This window comes from Furipterus horrens, unplaced genomic scaffold (assembly GCF_987537825.1).
Source record: "Furipterus horrens unplaced genomic scaffold, mFurHor1.1.pri manual_scaffold_8, whole genome shotgun sequence".
Lineage (NCBI taxonomy): Eukaryota > Metazoa > Chordata > Mammalia > Chiroptera > Furipteridae > Furipterus > Furipterus horrens.
In genome coordinates this window covers 106,165,017-106,186,646 of record NW_028327178.1, presented here as the reverse complement: position 1 = coordinate 106,186,646, position 21,630 = coordinate 106,165,017, and the positions used below count along the sequence as shown (strand labels likewise).

The 21,630-nt window shown below is 44.9% G+C and overlaps 1 protein-coding gene across 2 annotated transcripts in view; it reads right to left on the bottom strand.

Moving 5' to 3' along the window:
* DOK5 (docking protein 5) overlaps nt 1-21,630 on the bottom strand; it is a 121,180-nt gene that overhangs the window by 51,776 nt on the left and 47,774 nt on the right. Inside the window, exon 2 of one of the 2 annotated variants that reach the window (XM_090285327.1) lies at nt 8,661-8,768. The exons of the other annotated variant lie outside the window; for it this stretch is intronic. Coding sequence (XP_090141453.1) covers nt 8,661-8,768 — 108 coding nt within the window. The remainder of the gene's footprint in view (nt 1-8,660; nt 8,769-21,630) is intronic. 2 annotated transcript variants of the gene reach the window in all.

Here is a 21,630-nt window from a genome sequence, read left to right as displayed (position 1 = left end):
GGAGAGCAGTGGTTTGCAATCTGGAGGAGGTTTTCACACCCCTCTCCTCTGCAAGGGGGAAGAGGTGGCAATGTCTAGGGACATGGTAGGTGGTCACAGCTGGGGGCGTTGCTGGACTCTACTGGGCAGAGGCCAGAGTTGCTGCTAAACATCCTGTAATACACAGGACAGCACCCCGACTCCCCCCGCAACCAAAATGTTAACAGAGTTGGGCGGAGAATCCCTGATCAGGTCAAAGTGGAGAATGGACGAGGCTGACGCGTTCTGTGACTACAGAGTGACAGTCCCGTGGAAGTGATGAGAGTGACGTCCCCTGGAGCTAAGCAGTGAGTAAGTAGCGGGCCTGGCCATCCATGGTGGCCTTAACCTTGGGACGGACGGGAACAGGATCTGAGGGCAGAGGTAAGGTCTGGAGAGACCAGCAGACTGCCAGGCAGTAAGTGGATGATGAGCGTGGCTTAGGTTAGAACAGGAAGAATGGAAAGATGGAGAGAGATTTTAAGAGTTGCTGTATTTTTCACACTCTAAGACGCTCCTGACCATAAGACGCACCTAGGTTTAGAGGATGAAAACAAGAAAAAAAATGTTCTGAACCAAATGGTGTACTAAAATATGTAATAAAATATAACAGAATAATATTTCAACCATGTAAAGTGAACAGCAGTCAACAGTGGTATTAAGAACCATCATCACTGTCATTAACAAATGAGGAGAGACTTTAAGGTTCAAATGCTCTTCTAGTTTCTGGGAACTCCAAGACCTCATCATCACTAGTGTCAATTTATGAAGGTCAGGTGCTCACAATCACTGATATCACTTTCTTCGCTGTCTTCATATATGATAATATCTTCAGTTCTTCTAAGGCATTGCTAATGCCACATTTTTTGAATGACTATACAATCCTTTCATCCTTCCCTGACAGGTCAGGTCATATACACCACGGTCTGTGACACAATATTTGTTCCATAAGATGGACAGACATTTCCCCCTACTTCTGGGGGAAAAAAAGTGTGTCTTATGGAGCAAAAAATACAGTACTTAATTACTATGCAGTTCCTGATTTCTACTTTTCTGATCATTAAAAACACGAAGTCTATGACTCCATCAAAGAAAAAAATATTCAACGCTCTCCGAAACTTTTGATAAATCTTTAAGTATGCTGTCCAATTAGGAATTCCCAAATAAGGACCGCCAAGTTATTTTGGCTGTTAAAAGCCATACGCCAGCTGTCTTATTCATAATCAGTGATGATATTCACTGACATAAACGTTTAACAGCCAACGATTAACAAAGCGGCCATACTTTAAAACTTGAGTTTGCTACCGATATAGTTCTGCATTAACAACTCGGAAAACAATTACAAATTACACAATTCAATTTTCCAAATGGATTATTGCGTAACTAGATAGAGAGACTGTTGAATTTCCTCTGGTGTTTCAAGAGAAGATTAAGACAATTGGATTTTAAAAACTACATTCCCTTGAGTAACTGGTACATTCCTGTCAGAATTATGCAATTAGTAGGCACAATGTGGGAATTTTAAGTATGTTCCTGGTGGGCTGCAAAGTTAAAATCCATTTAGAAAAACAAGGATTTGATTTCCAATTTTTCTCCTTCTTTTGCTGATAGTAATGTACAGATGATGATTTATTTATATTTACAGAGAGAAAACAAGACTGCTACCTAAAAAGGCAATTTGCCGCCGTGATTTTGGAGGCTGTATCCTAATTATTTTTCCCCTTAGGAACTGAATGAATTAAGTGAGCGATTCACTTTGTATGTGCAAATTGCACAGCTCTGCAAAAGCTTCAAATTGCTTTATTCTTTAAAGCCATTATCCTACTGAAAACAAGAAGCATACGCCCCTTTAACTTCTGCAGGTTGTCTTTGAACATAAGAGTAATATGAAAGCAGTCCATTTGGGGGTCCGTAATGTTTTCCCAAGTACTAATAAAGTAATCAATTACACTATTCGTACTATTATTGTTTTCGTGGTAACACTTGTTTTTATATCACTATGTGTTGACATTTCAGAGTACTCTAAAATACCCTGATAAACATTTCTGTTAAAATTTTCCATTAGATCCCTTTTACTGTGTTCCAAAGCTTTCAATGTTTCCATATTGTCTTTCCTAAGAAACCACTGGTTTTAAGACACGGTGCCAGCAATCAGGGCCAGGCAAATAAGAAGGGAGATGCTCGGGTCTAATTGCAAGCTGTCACCACAAAATACTCCTCTTCACAAGTCTCCCCCTCAGGACCCTGAACACAGCTGTCTAAGCAAACATTTCATAAAAGATTTCTTAAGAAAGAACCAGTCTAGACAGTGCTATCCCAAGCCCCATAGAGATGGTTCCATTCTTTCCCAAAATATCTACATGCCCCTGGTCGCTTAAAATAAACTGGACTGGTGCCTGTCTGAGTCATAAATTTGAACTGTCTCCCTGAAGAGTGGGTCTTTATTTGTCCGTGTGAAATAACTTAAATAATCCATTTATTATGTCTTCCTTAAAAATAAAAAGCCACACACCCTAAAAAAAAAAGTGCAGAAACTGAAAAGTCTGCAGCTGACATTTAAGTAGAGTGGAGTCTGGAGGGGGAAGGGCACTTTCCTAAGCTGTAGATGGGGGCATGATTGCATCACCTTTCCGGTGACAATTTGGCAGTAGTTACCAGAAGTTCAAGGTGTGGGACCTTACCTGGCGATCTCACTTCTAAGGCTTTTTCTTCCAAAAAAGGTCAACATGAACACATAAAGAGAGATGCACCAGTGTTTCGCTGCAATAAAATGTGTATTCACACAAAATTGGAAACATTTTGTCCATCGATTTGGGTACTTTTAAACAGATTACGGTATGGCAATATTAAAGATTACTCTAGACTTGTTAAGTTAATGAGGTGTCCTTAATAAGCCACTAATTACTGACTTAGAATTATAGTCAAGGAGTGAATGAAAGGGGACTGGTATCATTAATGTGACCGTCTAATTTACTCACGAAGCATAATATTCTGAGTATGAAAGGAATTGTTACTAAAGACCCACCCAAGTGTCCTGGGGAAATCTGTAATCACGGTCTCCTTAAATAAGTACATACAGTATGGAATGAATCACTCCACTCTTGCTCTAAAAATAGGATCTGTATATGAGTGAGACGAGATTTCTATTTGGACAGACAGAGAAGACGGTCTGAAAATACACATCAATCTAATACAGTTTTTTTTTTCTGGGGACTGGGACGAGGGTCATTATTTTCTTTCATTTCACTCCATATACTTCAGAATTGTTTAAGTCGGTTACAAGGAACATGTAGGGTATTTATAAATTAAAGAAGAAGAAGAGTGAAGAGAGAGAAAGAGAGAGAGAAACCTGCAAAATAGTTTAAGCAAAGTGAGTGGATCTCCATTCTTTGTCAATAGAACCGCTGGATGAGCAGCTCCCCTGGCCAATAGTATTCCACGATGTCTCTCAAACCCAAAACCCACGGACTACTTTTTCCCTAACTTGAGAAACCCCACCCTTTTTCTTTTGACACCATTTACAGAGAGCTTCTGTGTGGACTTGGATTACAGTCAAGTGTTTCCACACAAATGTAAAATAACATAGAACAAGTCCTAGAGCTAGACACGCTTAAGAAATTCACGTAAGAAATAAGTGTAAATGGGGGGGAGGTATTTGCAATCGATGAACTTTGTAGGTGAAATTTGTTTTTGTCTTGTTCTTATTTTGCTACATATAGGTGTGTGTTTCTTAAATATAAGTAGTCAAACAGACTTACAGACTAGTGACCGAGTAAAAGGATTAAATTCTCATAAACCTTTAAAAAATTGAGGCTCTTCCCAAAATTCAAGGAAAACCAACCATTTCAATTGATTAGTCAAATAAGTGAGGGATTGGAAAAAAGTAATTCAAACTAGATGATTGCTTTATTAGATTATAGGCCAAACATGACTTACAGAAGGTAAGTACTTAATCCAAAAGGCTTTAAATTTAATCCAAATTAAATGAAATAATTAGGTATAAGCTTAACCAAACATGTACAGGATATAGAGTCTGAATAGTACAAATGCTGATGAAGGAAATCAAAGGAGATTCAAATAAATGGAATGTCATACCATGTTCATGAACTGAAAAACTCAACATAGAAAAGGTGTCCGTTTTCCCACAATTTGATCTATAAGGTTAATGTAATTCTTTCCAAAATCCTAACAGGCTTATTTCAGAATTTTAGGGAAAGGCACTAGAAACGCTAAAACAACCGTTAAAAAAAGAATAAAGTGGAAGAAATCATTCTACCCAATATTTAGGATTATATCCATAATAACCAAGAGAGCATGATATTAGTAGAGAGGCAGATACACAGCTCAGTGGGGCAGAATAGACTCTAGGAATGGACCCTCACTAATATACCCACATGATTTTTCACAAAAGTACAGCAGAAATTCAGTGGGGAAACAATGACTTTTTTTCAACAAACGGCATTGGAACAGACAAAAGAATAGGTAAAAAGAATGAAACTCAATCTGCATCTCACACCTCAGACAAAAATTAAACTCAGAATGAATTGCAGACTTCAATGTAACACTTAAAACTATAAAACATTTAAAAATATTTCAATAATAAAACTGGGAGAGAATATTCAGAATCCAGAGCTAAGCAAAGAGTGCTTAGACTTGACACCAGGAACATGATCCATAAAACTAAAAATTCCAACACTAGGTCGTATCAAAATTAAAACTCTTGTTCTGAAAAGATTCTGTTAAAAGAATGAAAAGGGGAGATATGAAATGAGACAATATTTGCAACCACAGAGCTGACAGGAGACACTAGTATTTAAACTTTATTTAAAAACTTGTCAAACACAATAGTAAAAAAAATCCAGTTAAAACAATGGGTAAAATACCTATTTCACAGGAATAGATATAACAGACAAAACTGTGTTCCTTAGAATTAAAGGTGCTCGTTCTGTGGACTCTGTGATTTTTTTTTTTTTAAATGATAGCTCCATGGGCAATCAGTTTTGGAAATGCTGACCTAAAGGGACTCAGGTCTCCAAACTGTAGAATTCCACAGAGTCTCTGTAAAATACCATGGATTAGGAACCCCCAAAAGGGGATGGAGATGCTGCAGGTCCCAGAACTCTCCTTTGCCACGCCCTCTCACACACATTTGGGGACCCACTAGGTTAGAGGAATTGGTGGTCTCACCCTTCTGGTCTAAGGCAAATTGGATCCTGTGATGATAACAGAGAAGCCACGATGTGACTGGCCTCAGAGGTCACCTTTACACAGAACGTAAGCCCCTCGCAGGATACACGGGGAGCAAAGTCCAGATTAGAAAGCAGGTTTCCCAAATGCGGGCCCAGCGCACTTCTGCCACGCCGCTTGCCTTGGCCTCAAAATAAAGAGACGGTCTTCCTTCCGCTCAGATTCCTTCCCAATTATTCCTCATCACACATAAAAAATGAATCTGCGCCTAGAAATGCTCACCTCCTCTGGTGACTGGGAACACCTTTGATTTCCGGAATGAAAAGAGGGGGCTTGTGTTTAACAAGAAGGGGCTCTGGGTAAACTCACTGGCCTGGCCACGGGCCTGCAATTAGAGCTCATCACGTTCACAGCCAACTCTGACAGCCACGCGTGCTCGGGGGCGCTTCACGGGGGAGGCCAAGCAATGAAGAATGACTTGCTCTGTGTGTGCATGACTCATATATTTATTTTCCAATTTTTGCCCAAGAGCACAGTCGGCTACATCTGCAGGGGGGATGGCACCAACTTTTAAAATTCTACAGCCGATTTCTTGTTTTAAAACTTCTACACAGGAGCAGATACGCAAGTCTGGCTTTTTTTTTTTTTTTTTCTTAATACTATCTTTAAAAATGAAATGAAAGAAGCACTGTGTTCTCCTAAGTGCTCCAGATTTTCTACAGGACAGTTACGGTCACGTAAGTCACACCATCTCTGTACTGACCAAACAGCATGAGGTACAGAAATGGCTTTATTTCTAGTTGAATAAACTCTGGAATCTGGTCACGATGTGCTACTTACAACCCCAGGATTTTATTATCAAGATTCATAAGTGACACAGCCTTTAGATAAAAAATGTGTATCTCAGAGGTACTCCCGCCTTTTATATGCCCCAAGAGATTAATGCTAAATGTATCAGATCTAAAAGAATAAGAAGGATGAATCGGCGACAGGAACTCATCAGGCGCTAGGAGGCTTCATGCAGATAATTCTTCCGTTCTAATGCTTTGAACTTTGGTTAATGATGATTAGAGATGAAAGAGACTTGGCTCACCATGTTCCTCGAAAATTTACATATTAAATTCCAAAGCCCGGAGGCAGACGTCTGAACCAGGGCAAGTCTGTCCTCAATCTCCCCTCACTTGTTTCTCGGTCAAGGGGGAACTTGCAACCCACATTGGTCTGCCCTTTGAGTCTGTCCTGGGAAAACGTCCCCATCCTGGCTTTTTCTGCCCCCTGTCATCACTCACCCCGTTTCCTCCAAATCAAAATTCCTTTTCCTGGCCTTAGATGTCCCAAGTACAGAATTTTTTTTTTTCTGGTAAGATAAACAGAAGTATGACACACAGACATCTATATGTATTCTGTATCTTCTGATAATATTCATTGCTATCCAACCAATACCGTAACATGTGTTAGGTACTAATAACTAATACAGAACCATGCCTAACCTCCCTCCCCCCCTAAACCTCTGCCCTTAGGGACCTTATTTTATGGTGGTCATGTGGTGAAGACAATAAGAAACAACCGAGTAAATATGTATGTAGTGATAAGTGCTAAAGAGAAAAATAAAGGCAGTTGGGGGGGTTATCAAAGAATTCCATGTTAAATAACGGGGTCAAGAAACGGCTTCACTTTGAGAAAAAGTTAAGCAATGATTTGAGCCAAATCAGGAAATAAGCTACATGAGTATTTGTGGGGACAGGATTCCAAGGGAAGAAAAAAACAAGTCCCAAGGTAGGAATGTGCTTGGCACACTCTCTAGGGAAAGCAGGGAGCCCAGGCACCTGTAGCCGGGAAACGCGGGATTGGGGAACACAAAGCAGATGAGGTTCAACAGGCCCCAGGGAGTCAACTCGCGTGAGTGCGGAGTCCACTGTGAGGACCCGGCAGAGGGTGGTGAGCGGGAGTACCACGGTGTGATCGATACAGGATGGGACAGAGTCTAGAGGGCCGGGAATCGGGCGATACGGGGGCTTGGACCATAGCAGAGGCAGCAACGGGTGTGAGAAGCGTGTGCAGTCTCCATGTTTGTTGTACACAGGGCCCACACCATTTGCTGATGGCCTGGATTTGGGGAGCTTCTGTAAAGTATTTCCTGCTTGTCCTCTTTCTTCTCTGAGGTACGTATAGGTCTGTAGGCACAGCACAGCCTATTTCTTTTTATTTCTTCACTCGGAAAGGTAGGTATGGGGGACTGTGAAGAATTAAGATATTCCTGGATGTATGTTGAATTTTACCCAAACAAGGAAGTGCCACACACAAGGACCAGCCAGAGCAAGAGTCTGTTCAGGCTGCTATAAAAAATTACCATAGTAATTTAGTGTATAAACCAAGATGTCAACATGAATCCTTTATAAGATGCTGCAAAGCCACCACTTTTGGAGATTTTGCGCAAAAGGAGAGATCACCCGCTTTCCCTCACTTAGCCAAGGTTCTGTGCTCCTAGATCTACTGGTTTCACAGAAATGGCCAGTGGCCCCCTGGTAACTTCTCACCAAATGAGGATGAGAATCTTCAACATGGAAAACCAAAACAATTAAAATGTTCTATCATAAAAATAAGCGTGGTCCCTCCATAGTCAAAAGGGTAGTATTTTCCCAATAGAGAGATAGCCAGAACCTTGGGGAAGGGAAGTGTTACCCAGGCGCTTTTCCACACTGTCCTGAAAATAGAAAATTCATGGGCTGCCCAATACCAAGGACCATGGAAAACATTGCCATGTAGAGGGAAAGCGGTACCTGATTTATGAATCCAAGCAATAAGCACACCTTGCATTCACCTGAACTTTCTACTCCTGAATGATGACTGGTAACACACGATTCCTATTTTTAGTCAGGAACTCTCACTGCTACCACCTCTATTACTACTGCTGCTACTCCTATTACTACTACTACTAAGAAAAATGGAAATCTGAATGAAATTTAGTCACCGAACTTGAAGAAATAAACTAGTGGATGGTACTTCCTCCTTCTCCACCAATCACCCACTTCCCAGCTTCCTCCCACCCACCCCAACCCCAGTCTCCTCTCCCCACAAGCTCTGAATGAGGGTCTGTTCTGCATCAGGCACCAGGCTAGATTCCACGAGCTCCCCTGCTGAGCTTCAGGGAGCTCTGATGTTCAAAGTACCGTCTACTATGCATGTTGAAAATTTACAGAACAACATGGTAAATTCTTACACTGGAGATTGGAAAGTAACAACAAATAGTAGGAAACCACCACCAGGACTTAAGGTTAGACAATTATTTTAAACAATTAGCAAGCAGACATTATTTTAGAGACGTTGTGTGCTTGGGGAAAGAATGACCTGCACCTTGGTCACAGAACCAAGACAGGTTTCCAGACTTAATGACCTCGGGTTACCTACCTGCGTTGCGAACAGCTTTCTGGAAAGCGAGAGCAGTGGAGTCTTACCTTATGGTAACACCTAAAATAGGCCGCTCGTTCGTCGGAAAATTTCTCCAGTCTCTTGGGACCTTTGCTGGAGGCTTTCTTGAATACTAACCAGCATCGCTGATAAATCTGCAACAGAGGACGAAGACTGAGCTCAGTCACTCCTCGCTCAGAGACAGTGTAATGACATCTGCATCTAAATGTTCTCCTTCTGGTGTTCTCACCTGTGAGATATTCAGAAGCCGTAAACGGGGTGGTGCCTTGGGAAAATAACATTTTAAAACCAAAATTGTTTCCACGTGAGTGTATCATGTCATTCTGACAAGTACTGAAATTAGAATAAAAGTATTTGAAGGCAAATTTCTTCCTGTTTTGATTACACTATCAGTAGGACTATTTGACAAAAAGTCCCAAAGATAAAAATCTCAACTATTTCAAATAATATAGGCATCATGGCACATGCTCTGATTTCAGATGCCATTAAATATGAGAACCATGGGTCCGATATGTTCTAAAGTCCGAGGAAAGACAGCCTCTCTATGTCAATTCTTAAATATCCAGAGGTACCAGTAAAATAATATAGTGAATAAAATCAATTCTTTCGGCTTTCATCTTGCACAGTCATTGACTTATTGAGGGCTACACCATGGAAACAAAAATGGAAAAGGAATTAAATGGAGAGAAAGAGCAGGCTTTTAAACAAATGATGTGGGAACAATAAACATCCGTGAGGGAAAAGCAAACACTTTACCCTAAAACACCTGTCTGACACAAAAATTAACTCAAAATGGACTTCACTCTCAAGCAAAACTATCAAACTTTCAGGAACAAAAGGAGAAACTGTTCGGGATGGCGGTCTGAATGAAGACCATCTCACACTTCACACCGAAAGCACAGTCCATAGAAGAAAACTTGCCAAATTATACCTCATTGAAACTTGAAACTCCTGCTACGTGAAACGCCCTGTTAAGAGGATGAAAAGACCAGCTACAGACTGGGAGAAAATATTTGCAGACCACATTATCAGACAAAGGATTTGTATCTAGAATATGCAAGGCCCTCTCAAATCTCCACAGTAAAGAAACAATCCAATTACAGAGCAGACAACAACAGACCTGAACAGACATTTCAGCGACAAGGATACACAGATGACTGAGTAGCGCGTGGGAAGATGGTCAGTGTCGTTAGATTTCAGGTCAATGTTCATTAAAACCACAATGAGATATCATTACACACCAATCGGATTGACTCAAATAAATCACAATAAGAAGCATAATACCACCAAAGGCTGCCAGGCATGCGCAGGAAGGTGGCCCCATAAATTGGTCCAGCTTCTCAGAAACAGCCTGGCGATTTCTTTAAAAGCCCAATAAGCAACATAGGACCAGCAGTTGCACTCAGTGGCATCAACCCCAGAGAAATGCAAACTTACAACAAAATAAATTTGAACAAGAATGTTCAGACCAGCCTTATTTGTATTGTTACAGAATGGGGGTGGGGGGGGTGTCTCCAAAAATCCCCAGAGCCTGCGGGTTGGGGAAAGGGGAAAGGAAACAGCTTTTAAGACGCCTTCACGTGCCTATGGCTAGTGGCTAGTGGCTTTGTTACGCAAATGGCTTTGGTTCTTCCAAGGCCCCAAGAAGATGGGAAGGGTTTTGGACCAGGGAATGGTGCAAAAAGAGCACACACAAAGATTCTGTGAATGGTCAGAACTGGTTACCATGCCCACTGCGTCACAGGACGCAGTCAGGGATTTAAAAATAGGTAGCAGACATATTGACTAGGAGAACTCCATGCGGTTTACAAGGAGGCTGGGAACTCCACGCGGTTCTGCATTAAGAGCTGGAGGGGCACCACAACACAGGCAAAACCTCCCCAATCGGGATCGAATGACTGATTGGGAGCTGCTGGTAAAACTAAACTGTGTCTGGAAAGTAGGAAGACTGTATCTCTGACTTTTCTAAAACTAGCCTGGTTTGGTAGAGGGAGGCAGAACTGTGTGTTTGTGGGTGTTTTGAAGAAAAGACTTAACAGCAGAAATCCGCAAATAATCTAAATCTATGTAACAATTAAATAAACAATTCTTTCTTTTCACCAAACTCTGGTATTGAGAGTTATGCTCTGGCAGCGGGCAATCAGGCCCCTCATAACTGAACAGCCGGGGGTTCTGTTTCAATCGGAGCAGCCCACGGATTCTGTTACAGTATCAGCACAAAACTAGAAACAACCCACATGTCCTTCAGTGGGTATCTGGTTAAACAATCATCCTTATCGCGCAATAGGACTCAGCTATATAAACAAACAAACACTTAATCCCTCAATAATTTGAATGAACCTTCAGAGAGTTATGCTGAGTGGGGGTGGGGTGGGGGGACCAAACCCAAAAGTTTACACACTGTATAACTGCATTTAAAGCATTCTTGAAATAGCAAAACTATAGAAAAGACTAATGGTCGTCAGCGGTGGGGGTTGGGCACAAGGGTGTGTCTATAAAAGGGTCACTCGGGCAACCCTTACGGTGATGGACCTGTCTTGAATCTTGACTGTATTAATGCCAATGTCGTGGTTATAATATGGCATTGTTATTTCGAAAATGTCATCACTAGGAAAACTGGGGAAAGGTATAGAATCTATGTGTGATATTTCTTATAACTGAATGTGAATCTACAATTATTTCCAAATGAAGCACTTAAAATTTTTAAATAGAAAAATGGAGAGATATTCACTCAACATCTTAAAATGACCACCTAATCAAATGACGGTCATCTACACTTGTCACCAGCCCTACTGATTCTACTATCAGACTGCAGGCTAATTAACCACGAGGCCAAGGAACCTGAAGAAGACAAGGTACAAGAAGCACCGGTGCAAACATCCCTTTCAGGATGGAGATTCAGCCGTGAAGATGAACGTTCTCAGAGCTCCGGCAGCCACACAGAAGTCTTACCAACACCTCACTTATGTCTGAATAACACAGAAGACACCCGGCTCCCTTCCAATGTGACAGCCACCAGATCACTGTAATTACAGCGGGAATGACTGTCACTCTGGCTGTTCAAATAAAAGGGGTAGAAAATAGGTTTATCGCTGTCTTCTATTATTGGCAACCACTTTGCTTTGCGCACACCCCAGAAAATGTGCTTAGATATTGAGCGTGTCGAAGGCCTGCAAGAAATTCGCCGCTACTGAAAAAATGTATTGCCACTGAATTAGATCGTTTAAATTTGCCACGTGTGCCTCAACTTCCAAACTCAATCTTGAATGACGGCACGTCTAACTTCTTCTGTTTCTGTTCATTTTTGTCACAATTGCACCGGTATTGATCTGGCTTGCGTCCAAAGGCTGTTGAACGCAAGCTGAAGATTCCTCAACTTCAGCATGTCTAATGATTCCCCTCTAAGCCATCTCTGCTCAGTTTAGGGGATTTTTGTTTCTCGTGTTCTTGTTTTTCTTTCGTTGTTATTAAATAGCAGGAGGGGAAGCACAACGTGACCATCAAATAATGGCAAACATACTGTCATACAAACTCACGCGCGACATTGCGTGTAACTGTCAGCTCGGGAGTCGCCACAGAACAGAAGAAAACATCTGGTTGGCGCGCAGAGGCGGTCCCACATCACTCAGAGTCATTGTTCAGTGTGCATATTCCTAGAGCTCAGCCAAGGTCCCCCGAATCGGGGCCTCTTGGGGTGCAGCCAGACACATTTGCTCTTGCCCTCCTTCCCCAATTATTCTGGTTTGTCATTTGCAAGCCAGCTCATAAATATTCATGGCGATGCTCAGACACCACAGCGCTTCCCGCTGGGACCGCCCACGCAGAGCCCCCCCCCCCCAACGCTCGCTCCCGAATGAGGGCCTCTGAGGGGTGCGCTTTCCAGCAATCGGCCTCAGCGGCGGTGCGAGGGGCTGTCTTGAGTTTGAGAGGCACGTCGAAGGCGAAACTCGAATCTGCTCCGGAAACTCCCAAGTTCTACTGTCATGCATTTTCTGTCCCGAGAACATGAGAAAAGCCACGTCGCATAAAAGGATTAAAAACCTAGCCAAAATATTGTTTAGCATTGTTTAGGGAAAATGAAACAGGAGGACTCAGGACTGTGACCATGGGAATGTGTGCACAACAGCTGGATTAACACTTGACATGTTAAAACGTGAAAAGGAAGACCGTATGAGAATAACGCCACTCACGTAATAGCCTAGGACAGCACTTTTCTGAAAACCCGTCCATTCAACGATCTCCTTCATATTTTCAACAACGTAGCTGCATACCATCTATACTATTTTTAACTTACAATTTTCTTTGCATAGACATTTTAACTAAATTTTTAATTGAAGAGAGGAAACGTCTACCTTCCCCACAATAGGAAAGAGGAGTTTCACTGGCCATGAAGAATAGGCCATCCAATGATGAATACACTGGTAGAGAATTTGATGACAAAATAATTTTCATGGTGAGAAATCTCACCTCCGACGCAGCAGGGTTTCCTCGGTCTTGGCACTACTGACATTGTAGGCAAGATAGTTTTCTGCAGTGGGGAGCTGTCCTGTGCCCTGCAGGAGGTATAGTGGCAACATGGCCCTCTACCACCTGATCCCAGGACTAAGCTCCCCCACCTTCAGGGGACAGGTGTCTCCAGGCACTGCCAAATAGCAAAGTAAGAACCACCGCTAAAGATGAATGCCCACTAAGCTTCGATGGCACGTTTCAAGAACATGAGGCTTTAGGCATATCTTCAAAGTCCCAGATTTGGATAAATCGATCCATACAAGCCATCCTGGAAGCTAAACTAGATAAGCTCGTCACACCGTTAGGACCACCTGAATGGATACACACCAGATTCGGTAGTTACCTAAAAACGGTCGTCAGTGGGTATTTTGTTACCGATGGTGCTGGTTTTATTATACCTCACTTTCAGCCTTCAATCGTCCCCGACCCTTAAATACTGTGACTATTTTTTCACTGTCTTCCCTTTCTTTAAATCTCGATATCCTTAATCATTGCTTAGCTCTGGTTTCAAATGTCTGACACCTGTACTAACTTCTTTCCTAACAAAGAATGTTCTGGTGAGTTCGCCAAGACTTCCAGTTCCAGAAAGCAGCTGAAACCATGAAGAATTTGTTTAGAGTTCCTGATTTTATCACCAGTCTATCGCAACGTCCTGAACAACCGAGTCACAAATTAAACTCCTGGAGGGTGCGTAGACCATCATGAAGAGAACAGAGAGCAAGTTATAATCACAAAATCCCCGTTAAAAGAAAATTATATACTGCCTCTATGTAGGAAAAGAGAAAAGTTAAGGGAGATGTGACCATTTAAGTCTTTTGATCTATTGCAATGGTCAGGAAACTTTTTCATTCAAGAGCCAGAAAGTAAATATTTGAGTCTCTGATGGCATAGGTGCTTTGTGGCAATGACTAAACTCATTCACGAAAGCAGCTATAGAATATACGTGTGGGGGAAGGGTGTGGCTGTCTTCCAATAAAACTTTATTTAAAAACCAGGCAGTGGGCCAGACACGGACCACACGCCACCATGTACCAACCTGGGGTCTAGCATTTCCCAACTGCTTAAACTCAGGTCACCTTTTTTGTTTGTTTTTATTACTTTTACAGAGAGAGGAAGGATGAGAGAGAGAGGCATCGATGTGCTGTTCCACTTATTTGTGCATCACAGTTGATTCTTATATGTGCCCTGACCAGGTATCGAACCCGCAACCTTGGCGTACCAGGCCGGTGCTCTAATCCACAGAGGTACCCAGCCAGGGCTCAGGTCACCTTTTGATGAACATAAAAATCAGTTTGAACACATCCCTCCTGGGGGGAAAAAAAGGAAGAAATGTGCCCCAGGTGAAAATCCCTATATGTTCCACATCTCTCCACACGCCAAAATTTTACTTCGGTCAAATTATATTAAAATGTTGACCCGATGCCTTTGTAGCCCCCACCCCCCCCACCCCCCCACCACCCCTTCCAGGTCGCCCTGCCCACTGTCAGGAATCACGGCTCTACCAGAAACGCAGAGACTCTCTTGAAACACATTCACAGGCAGAGATTTAGAATCCCATCTCTGCCCTTGGATATAATGAGCTTTTGATAGTTACCTTATCCAGGGAAGTCGAGGTGCACTGGGGAGAAAGGGATATTAGGACTGGTTTCCGTTTGGCCAGCATCCCCTTTCTGTAATCCCACCAGCTTTTCTTTCCTGAGCCTTCTCCCCTAAAGATGGGGGAGCCTCATTGCTCCTGCCCTAACCTTGCATTCACTCGATCTCCTCAACAAATCAGATCTCCTCATCCAGGATGTTAATATCAACACCTAGCCTGGGCTAAGGTGCTGGGGCAGAAGGCGGAGCCTGCCGGGTGCCTTGTCTCAGTGAACCCTCCCAACAAGCCTCGGGGGCAGGTGCTATTATTCCCCTTTCCTGCCTCCCCCTCCCCCACCCCCGCCCCGTTTTACAATGAGAAAATAAAGCTGCAGGGAGGTTCTGCACTAAGTCTGCCTCAAGGGCATGAAGCTCGTAGAAATGAGCCAGGGTCTCAATCTCGAATTGCCTGACTCGGGAGAAAAAGCTCTTACCCATCACCCCAGGATTTCCCCAGAAAAGCTGGACTCTTAGGGACGCACAAATGCACGCTGAGGATCGAGGGGCCTGTAGGAAGTGTATTTTCACGCTTCGCATACTCTAAAAAGAGACACATTTAGTTGTAACCATACGCTCTGTCATCTGGACAACTTTACAGCCGAGCTACTTCCATGTGACATTTGCATTTGTGATTTTTTTTTTTCACTCCTCACCCGAGGATATGAGGATATGTTTATTAATTTGAGAGAGAGAAGAAGGAAGACACAGAGAGAGAGAACATCAGTGTGAGAGAGAAACACTGATCAGTTGTCTCTTGCACTTGCCCGGACTGGGGATCGAACCCACAACCTCAATATATGCCCTGAATGGGGATCACAGCCTCTTGGTGTGCAGATGATGCTCCGTACAGCTAAGCCAGGGCTGTATTTGTGATTTTTAGTTCACTGGCACCAAGTGCTCAACTACAGAGAGAGTTTTCGTTTTGCTTTGTTTTTTTAAGATTTTATTTACTTATTTTTAGAGAGAGGGGAAGGGAGGGAGAAAGAGGGAGGGAAACATCCATGTGTTGTTGCCTCTCACTCACCCCCAGCCGGGGACCTGGCCCACAGCCCAGGCGTGTGCCCTGACCGGGAATCGAGCCCGAGACCCTTTGGTTTGCAGGCCGGCACTCAGTCCACTGAGCCACACCAGCCAGGGCCAGAGATAGTTTTTAATGAAGGATTTCTGAGACCCTCGTCCAGGACTCCATGGTATTTCAGCAATCTGCAGAAAAGAAGTGCTTGCATTTAAAAGCTTTCCACACTCTCTGTCCTTCAGTGACGAGGTATTCAGTACCCTTCACTGATGTCCAGAAACCCAAACGTTGCTCACTGCGTTGGAAGCATCTCCTGCAGCGGCTCAGTTCTGCGTGGCCTCCCTCGCCCCTCGAACCTTCAGCCTCTCGTTCTTATGACTTACGACTGCAGTCAAGTCAGGTCTGGCTACCGGCCCCTCTGCGGGCGCGGGCCGCCCACTCCCTGGGGCTGACCAGTGACTTACCCAGGAACAGCCAGCCGCACCTTGGCGATCGATGCTGGCCAGGGTCTCAGGGTTACTCTGCTGCTTTCTGAGGCCAACAGCCACAGAGAAGGGCACAGAAGGATGCCACGTGGATGTAAACGGGGAGGGCACCTTCACCAAGGAGAACCCGGGGAGAGATGCCCCCTCCACCTGCCCGCGTTCCTCCTTCACGTTTCTCCTTCCCCTCCATCAAGGTGGTGTCTGCGGAGAGCAAGTCGGGAGCCGGGACTCTCGTCCCTGCCAGTCGGTCACTAGCCCTCCGCAGCACGGTGTCAGGAGAGCACGTGGGGAGGCTGGACCTGCATCCTCGCCCAGCCGTGATGAGGTACCCCCTCCTTTTCTGGCTGGGGTGCTGTCCGAGGAGGCCGAGTAGAGAGTCAGGATTTCCACCGTCTCCCAATGGTAAGGAGACCACCCACACTGGGGTGTCAGCGGAGATGACACTCAGAGACAGGACCCTGCCCCCCAAAGCAGTCATGAAGGGCCCCCACGGATATCAGCGATCCCTACTTCCTCTCTCTGACTCCTGCTTGCCCCGTGAGAATAAGCCCCAGCTAACCTGCTGGAGAATCCAAGACCACGCGGGGCAGAGCTGAGCCACCCCCGGCTCACTCCACATGACCGCGCCTTGCTTGCCCAGCCATGATGGAGGAGGCCAGGCCAGATCTGCAGAACCGCCTCACGGATGGTCGCCATCATGGGATGGGACCAACGGCGGTTGTGGGAAGCTGCCGAGCTCCGGAGCGATTTGTAATGTAACCATAGCCAACCGATAGAGGTTTGCCTGAGACCTGAAGGACGGAAAGGAGACAGCCCTGGGAACAGCAGCGGGGAGAGGGTTCCCGCAAATTCTTTCATCCTCATCAGAGAAGAGTGCAGTGTACTGGAGGCTGGTGGGTCAGGAGCGAAGCTGGCACGGGTGGGAGAAGAGGCCTGACCAGTAGGCAGGGGTCAGATTACACAGGGCCAGGCGATGGAACTGCCGCTGCATGTTGGTGATTTTAGTTCCGTGATCACTCAAAGGCGGCTTCCAGGGTCCCTTTGGAAGCTACAGGAAGATAGTTTCTTTTTTAATTGCACCAAAGACTGATTGAGTGCATGCGACCAAATGACAGTGTTCCATACGTGTGCCCATAATCATTCTCTCCGCACGCCGGGCATTGTGCCAGGGCCTGGAGAGTTATTTGCCTGTCTCCGCGCACGAGACAGTGAATCTGGGGACTGGGCTGGGCGCATTGCCGCCTCTTCAGCGCTTGGAGCAGGACCGAGGACATACTAGATACTCGGTAAATATTTGCCACACGAATGAGTGGATGAAGGAATCAAAATGTGTGTTATCCTTTTTGGCATGCAGATCACCACCTAGCCTGTCAGTATAAGCTGCCAACCACCGTGGAGCGCTTCCCAAGCAATGCAGGCTCTTTAAATACACTGATTCATCCCATCCTGACAACAGCCCTATCGGGAACATAGCACTATTAATTCGCTTTAAAAGTCCGATAAACTCCTGTACGGTTGACCGTTGGATGTCGCAGGTTTGAACTGCGTGGGTCCCCTTATAAGCTGATGTTTTCCAGTAAATACTGTAAATGTATTTTCCTTATGATCTTCTTTTGATAGTATTTTCTTTTCTCTAGCTTACTTTGCTGTGAGACTGCAGTATATAACACCTACGGCATACAAAGGATGTGTTAATCAGCTCTTTATGTTAACAGAAAGGCTCCTTTTGAGGGAGTGAAAAGTTGTGTGCAGATTTCCCATTGTGCGGGGCTTTGGCATCCCTAACCCCTGCATTGCCCAAGGGTCAGATGTGTATACAGGCTCATCCATACATACCTGCATAATCGTTATGCTTGACCTAATGTTTCTGTAAGCTTAGATGTGTAACATCTGGCTGGTTTGGCTCAGTGGATTGAGCGTCGGCCGGCAAGCTAAGTGTCGCTGGTTCGATCTTCCAGTCAGGGCACATCAGAGAAGGAAAACTCTGATTCCAAAAAACCTCCGTTGCCTTGCGGCATACCTCTTCAGGGGAAAGGCTAAGGGAGTAAACCCCGACAGAAAATCCGGAGCCGGAGTCCCTAAGGCGGTTTGACGTTGTAGTCAACACCGGCAACTCCTGCGGCGCACCTGAAGCCAAGCTGTATTGACTCCGTCTTTCCCTTGGACCCTTCAGCTGCGAAGAGAGGGGGGGTCTGCTGCTTGGGCAACAGCAGACCCCCCATATCACCCTGCCCAGGCTCTGTAGCTTCAGCTTCACTGGAGAGGACACTCCAGCGTCATCGCAAGATGTCGATTCAACACGGGAGGAGACAGATACCGTGTCACTCCCGAGTTGGACTGCACAGCCATTCTCGGCGGTGCAGATAGACTCTTAAGAAGCTACACCATCGTCTCTCGAGACGGACGGCTGCCAACAAGATGTGTAACAGGCAGGCAAGCTCAGTGTATCCGCCCCCCAACTGCACAGCCTTCCTGCAAGCCCCGTCCCCCTCAAGGCTTGCTCAGTTCGTGGGAACGCCTTCCTTCCACTTCCTCGAGCTAAAAACCTTGCCGGCATCCTGACACGTTCCTCCCTCTTATCCCTACGTCCAATCTCATGGACGGAGCAATTGGCTCTCCCTTCAAAATATATCCGAGTTCTGCCCACGTCTCATCCCCTCCCCCACTCCCACCCTGGCCCAAATCGTCATTGTCCTGACCAGTCTCTGTGCCTTTAGATCCCTACCGGCTCCGTAATATAAATTGGACTATGCAGGGTGGGGCAAAAGAAGACTTGCACTGGTTTGTGTGGACAATAACACAATGATTAATATATAATAATATAAGCATGAAGTGTTTCACACACAATGTAAACCAACTCTTGCCCAACCCTGTATTATATCCATTCAAAACTCTTCATCTCAACAACACAAACAAGCAAGATTGAACCAGAGGAGCAGACTGACAGTGACCAAGGGGGAGGGGGAGAGGGAGGAGAAGAAGGGGAAGGGTCTAGTCAAGGCACTAGTATAACAGACCCATGGACATGGACAAGGGGGTGGGGACTGACTGTGGGAGAGGGGGTGTGTGGGGTGGGGGGAGCCATGGGGGGGAAACGGGACAACTGTAATAGAAGAACAATAAATAAATCAAAAATTAAACAAACAAACAAACCCTCCTATCATGTCCCATGTCATTCAGAGAAAAAGGCCAAGTGTTTCCAAGGAGACCCAGAAGACCCCAATCTGATCCCCCACCACCACCCCTGAATTCTCTGGCCCCCGCTGGCCTCCTTATGGATGGTCCTGCAAGCCAGGCAGGGTTCTAAGTCCAGGCCCGTGCGTCGTTTCTTCTGCCTGTCGCCCTCTGCCCCCCGCATATCCACCCCACTCACCCCTCGTCTCTTCGTCTCTTTCGGGTCTTTGCTCAGAGGCCGCCTTCCCTCCGAGGACTTCTCTCAGAGCGGAGCACCCCTATTTAGCCTCAGAATACCTGGGTTTCGTCCGTCCGTGCATGGTACTAAAGAGCATACCACATACTACCTGTGCTCTGTAAGATCCACACATACACACACACTTGTGTGGGCACTTCCTGGCACACATATTAAAATTTGATTTTCTCCTGTGAATCTCTGTCAATGTGACAATTAGCCCAGCCAGAAGAACGTAGACGGTGGGAGGAAATGTATTATTTTTTCAGCCCCCACAGTAGCTAGAACAGTTCTTGACAGACACTGATTCCATAAGAATTTTGCATCATAGCGTACTGTTTGATCATCACTAAACAACGCCTGTTGGTGTATTTATAAGGCAGGCATATATAATGAGGAGAGCAGTGCAGTAAGGCTAAGACGGTGGGGACAAGTTCTTGCCGGTCCTGGACTGTCTTCTCAGGGCGCTGGTTTTCACCATCAAGGCAAAAGGCAGCCACAGAAATGTTTTAAAGCGCAGACCGGTGTGGTCAGACTTCACAGGTCACCCCCCCAGGGACTGCAGGCCATGGGCTGACAGGTGGCCAGAGCGAAAGCAGGGAAATTGCCTGCGGTTTAGGGGACGGGGACTTAGATGAGCTGGCGGTGCCCAGGGAAGGAGAGAAGATGCTTCGGGCTTCATTGGATGGTGAAAAACACGGGATTCAGGGACTGATGCTTGGTGTTCGAAGATACTTTTGAAAAGCAGGTAAAAGCGTGACCTGAAGCTGTAAAATGAACATGTTAGAGATACTACTTCACTCATTCTTTCAATGAGAGAACAAAGCAGAGTCGTATAAGCAGTTCAAAGGGTCCTCTGTGAAGTCTGCACAGTGAAGGAGGTGTCCCACGGTGGGGGAGCGAAGTCAAGGGAACCTCCTCTGAAAGGGACGGAGAACTTGCCTTACGGACAGACGAGAAGCATCTTGCATTTTGATGAGTTAACGATCTAGAGTTGAGGGTCTCTCCTACCACTCAGAGGCGGAGCACCTTGGAAGTGTGTGTTGGAGAATGCATAGCTTTCCAGTCCGAGCGCAGATATTTTCCCCTCTGAGTGTGCAAGTGTGGGTGTATCCGTGTGTGTGTGAACGAGGGCAGGGGCGGCAGGGTCCCGACAGCTCACAATCTTTGTGGGAGCAGCTGAGCCGTATCTGCTGAGTGAGCGTCTGTAATGCAGTAGAAACACTCCAAAGCTGGGATAGCCTACGTTTTATACTTAGTGATTTACTAATATAGCATTTTCTATGGTATAGCTGTGATTTACCAACATCGTTTTTAATGATGGCAATTGGCCGTGTGCAGGTATGCCATGCTTAATTAAACCAGTCCCCAGCAGCATTGAGTGTTTCCAGATTTTATGCTGAAGAACCCTATTCCCATATGTTTGCATAGTTCCTTAATTATTTCCTCGGGGGGGGGGGGAGTTCCTAGAATTAATATTTCCAGGTCAAAGGGTAGGCATAATTCTGCCTCCAGAAAGGCTGTCCTAATTTACTCCACCATTAGCAAAAGTCTGACATAGCCAATATCTTGCCTGTGGGGGATTTTACGTATTTTTAATCATCTTTATAAAATTTTTATTTTATGATTAATTATCCTGTTTTATTTTTCTGGTATTTTTTTTTTCCTGCAGTGAATTTAAAATGTATCTTGCTAGTGTGAAACCTTCAAATTAGCATTTCTTTCCTTGCAAATGAAAGGTATACCATGCAAATGATAGGCATGGAATCATGTTGTTTGCTCATTAAAATGATTTTTTTTTCACTTCGTGAAATATAGATTCTGAACCAGCTCATTATTTTGGTAAGTGGGGCTGGTCGCAGCCTACAAGTTACGATTCAAGGGTGCCCGGGGCCACCTCCTTTTATATTTTTTATCCATCACCTTCTGCAATTCCATAATGA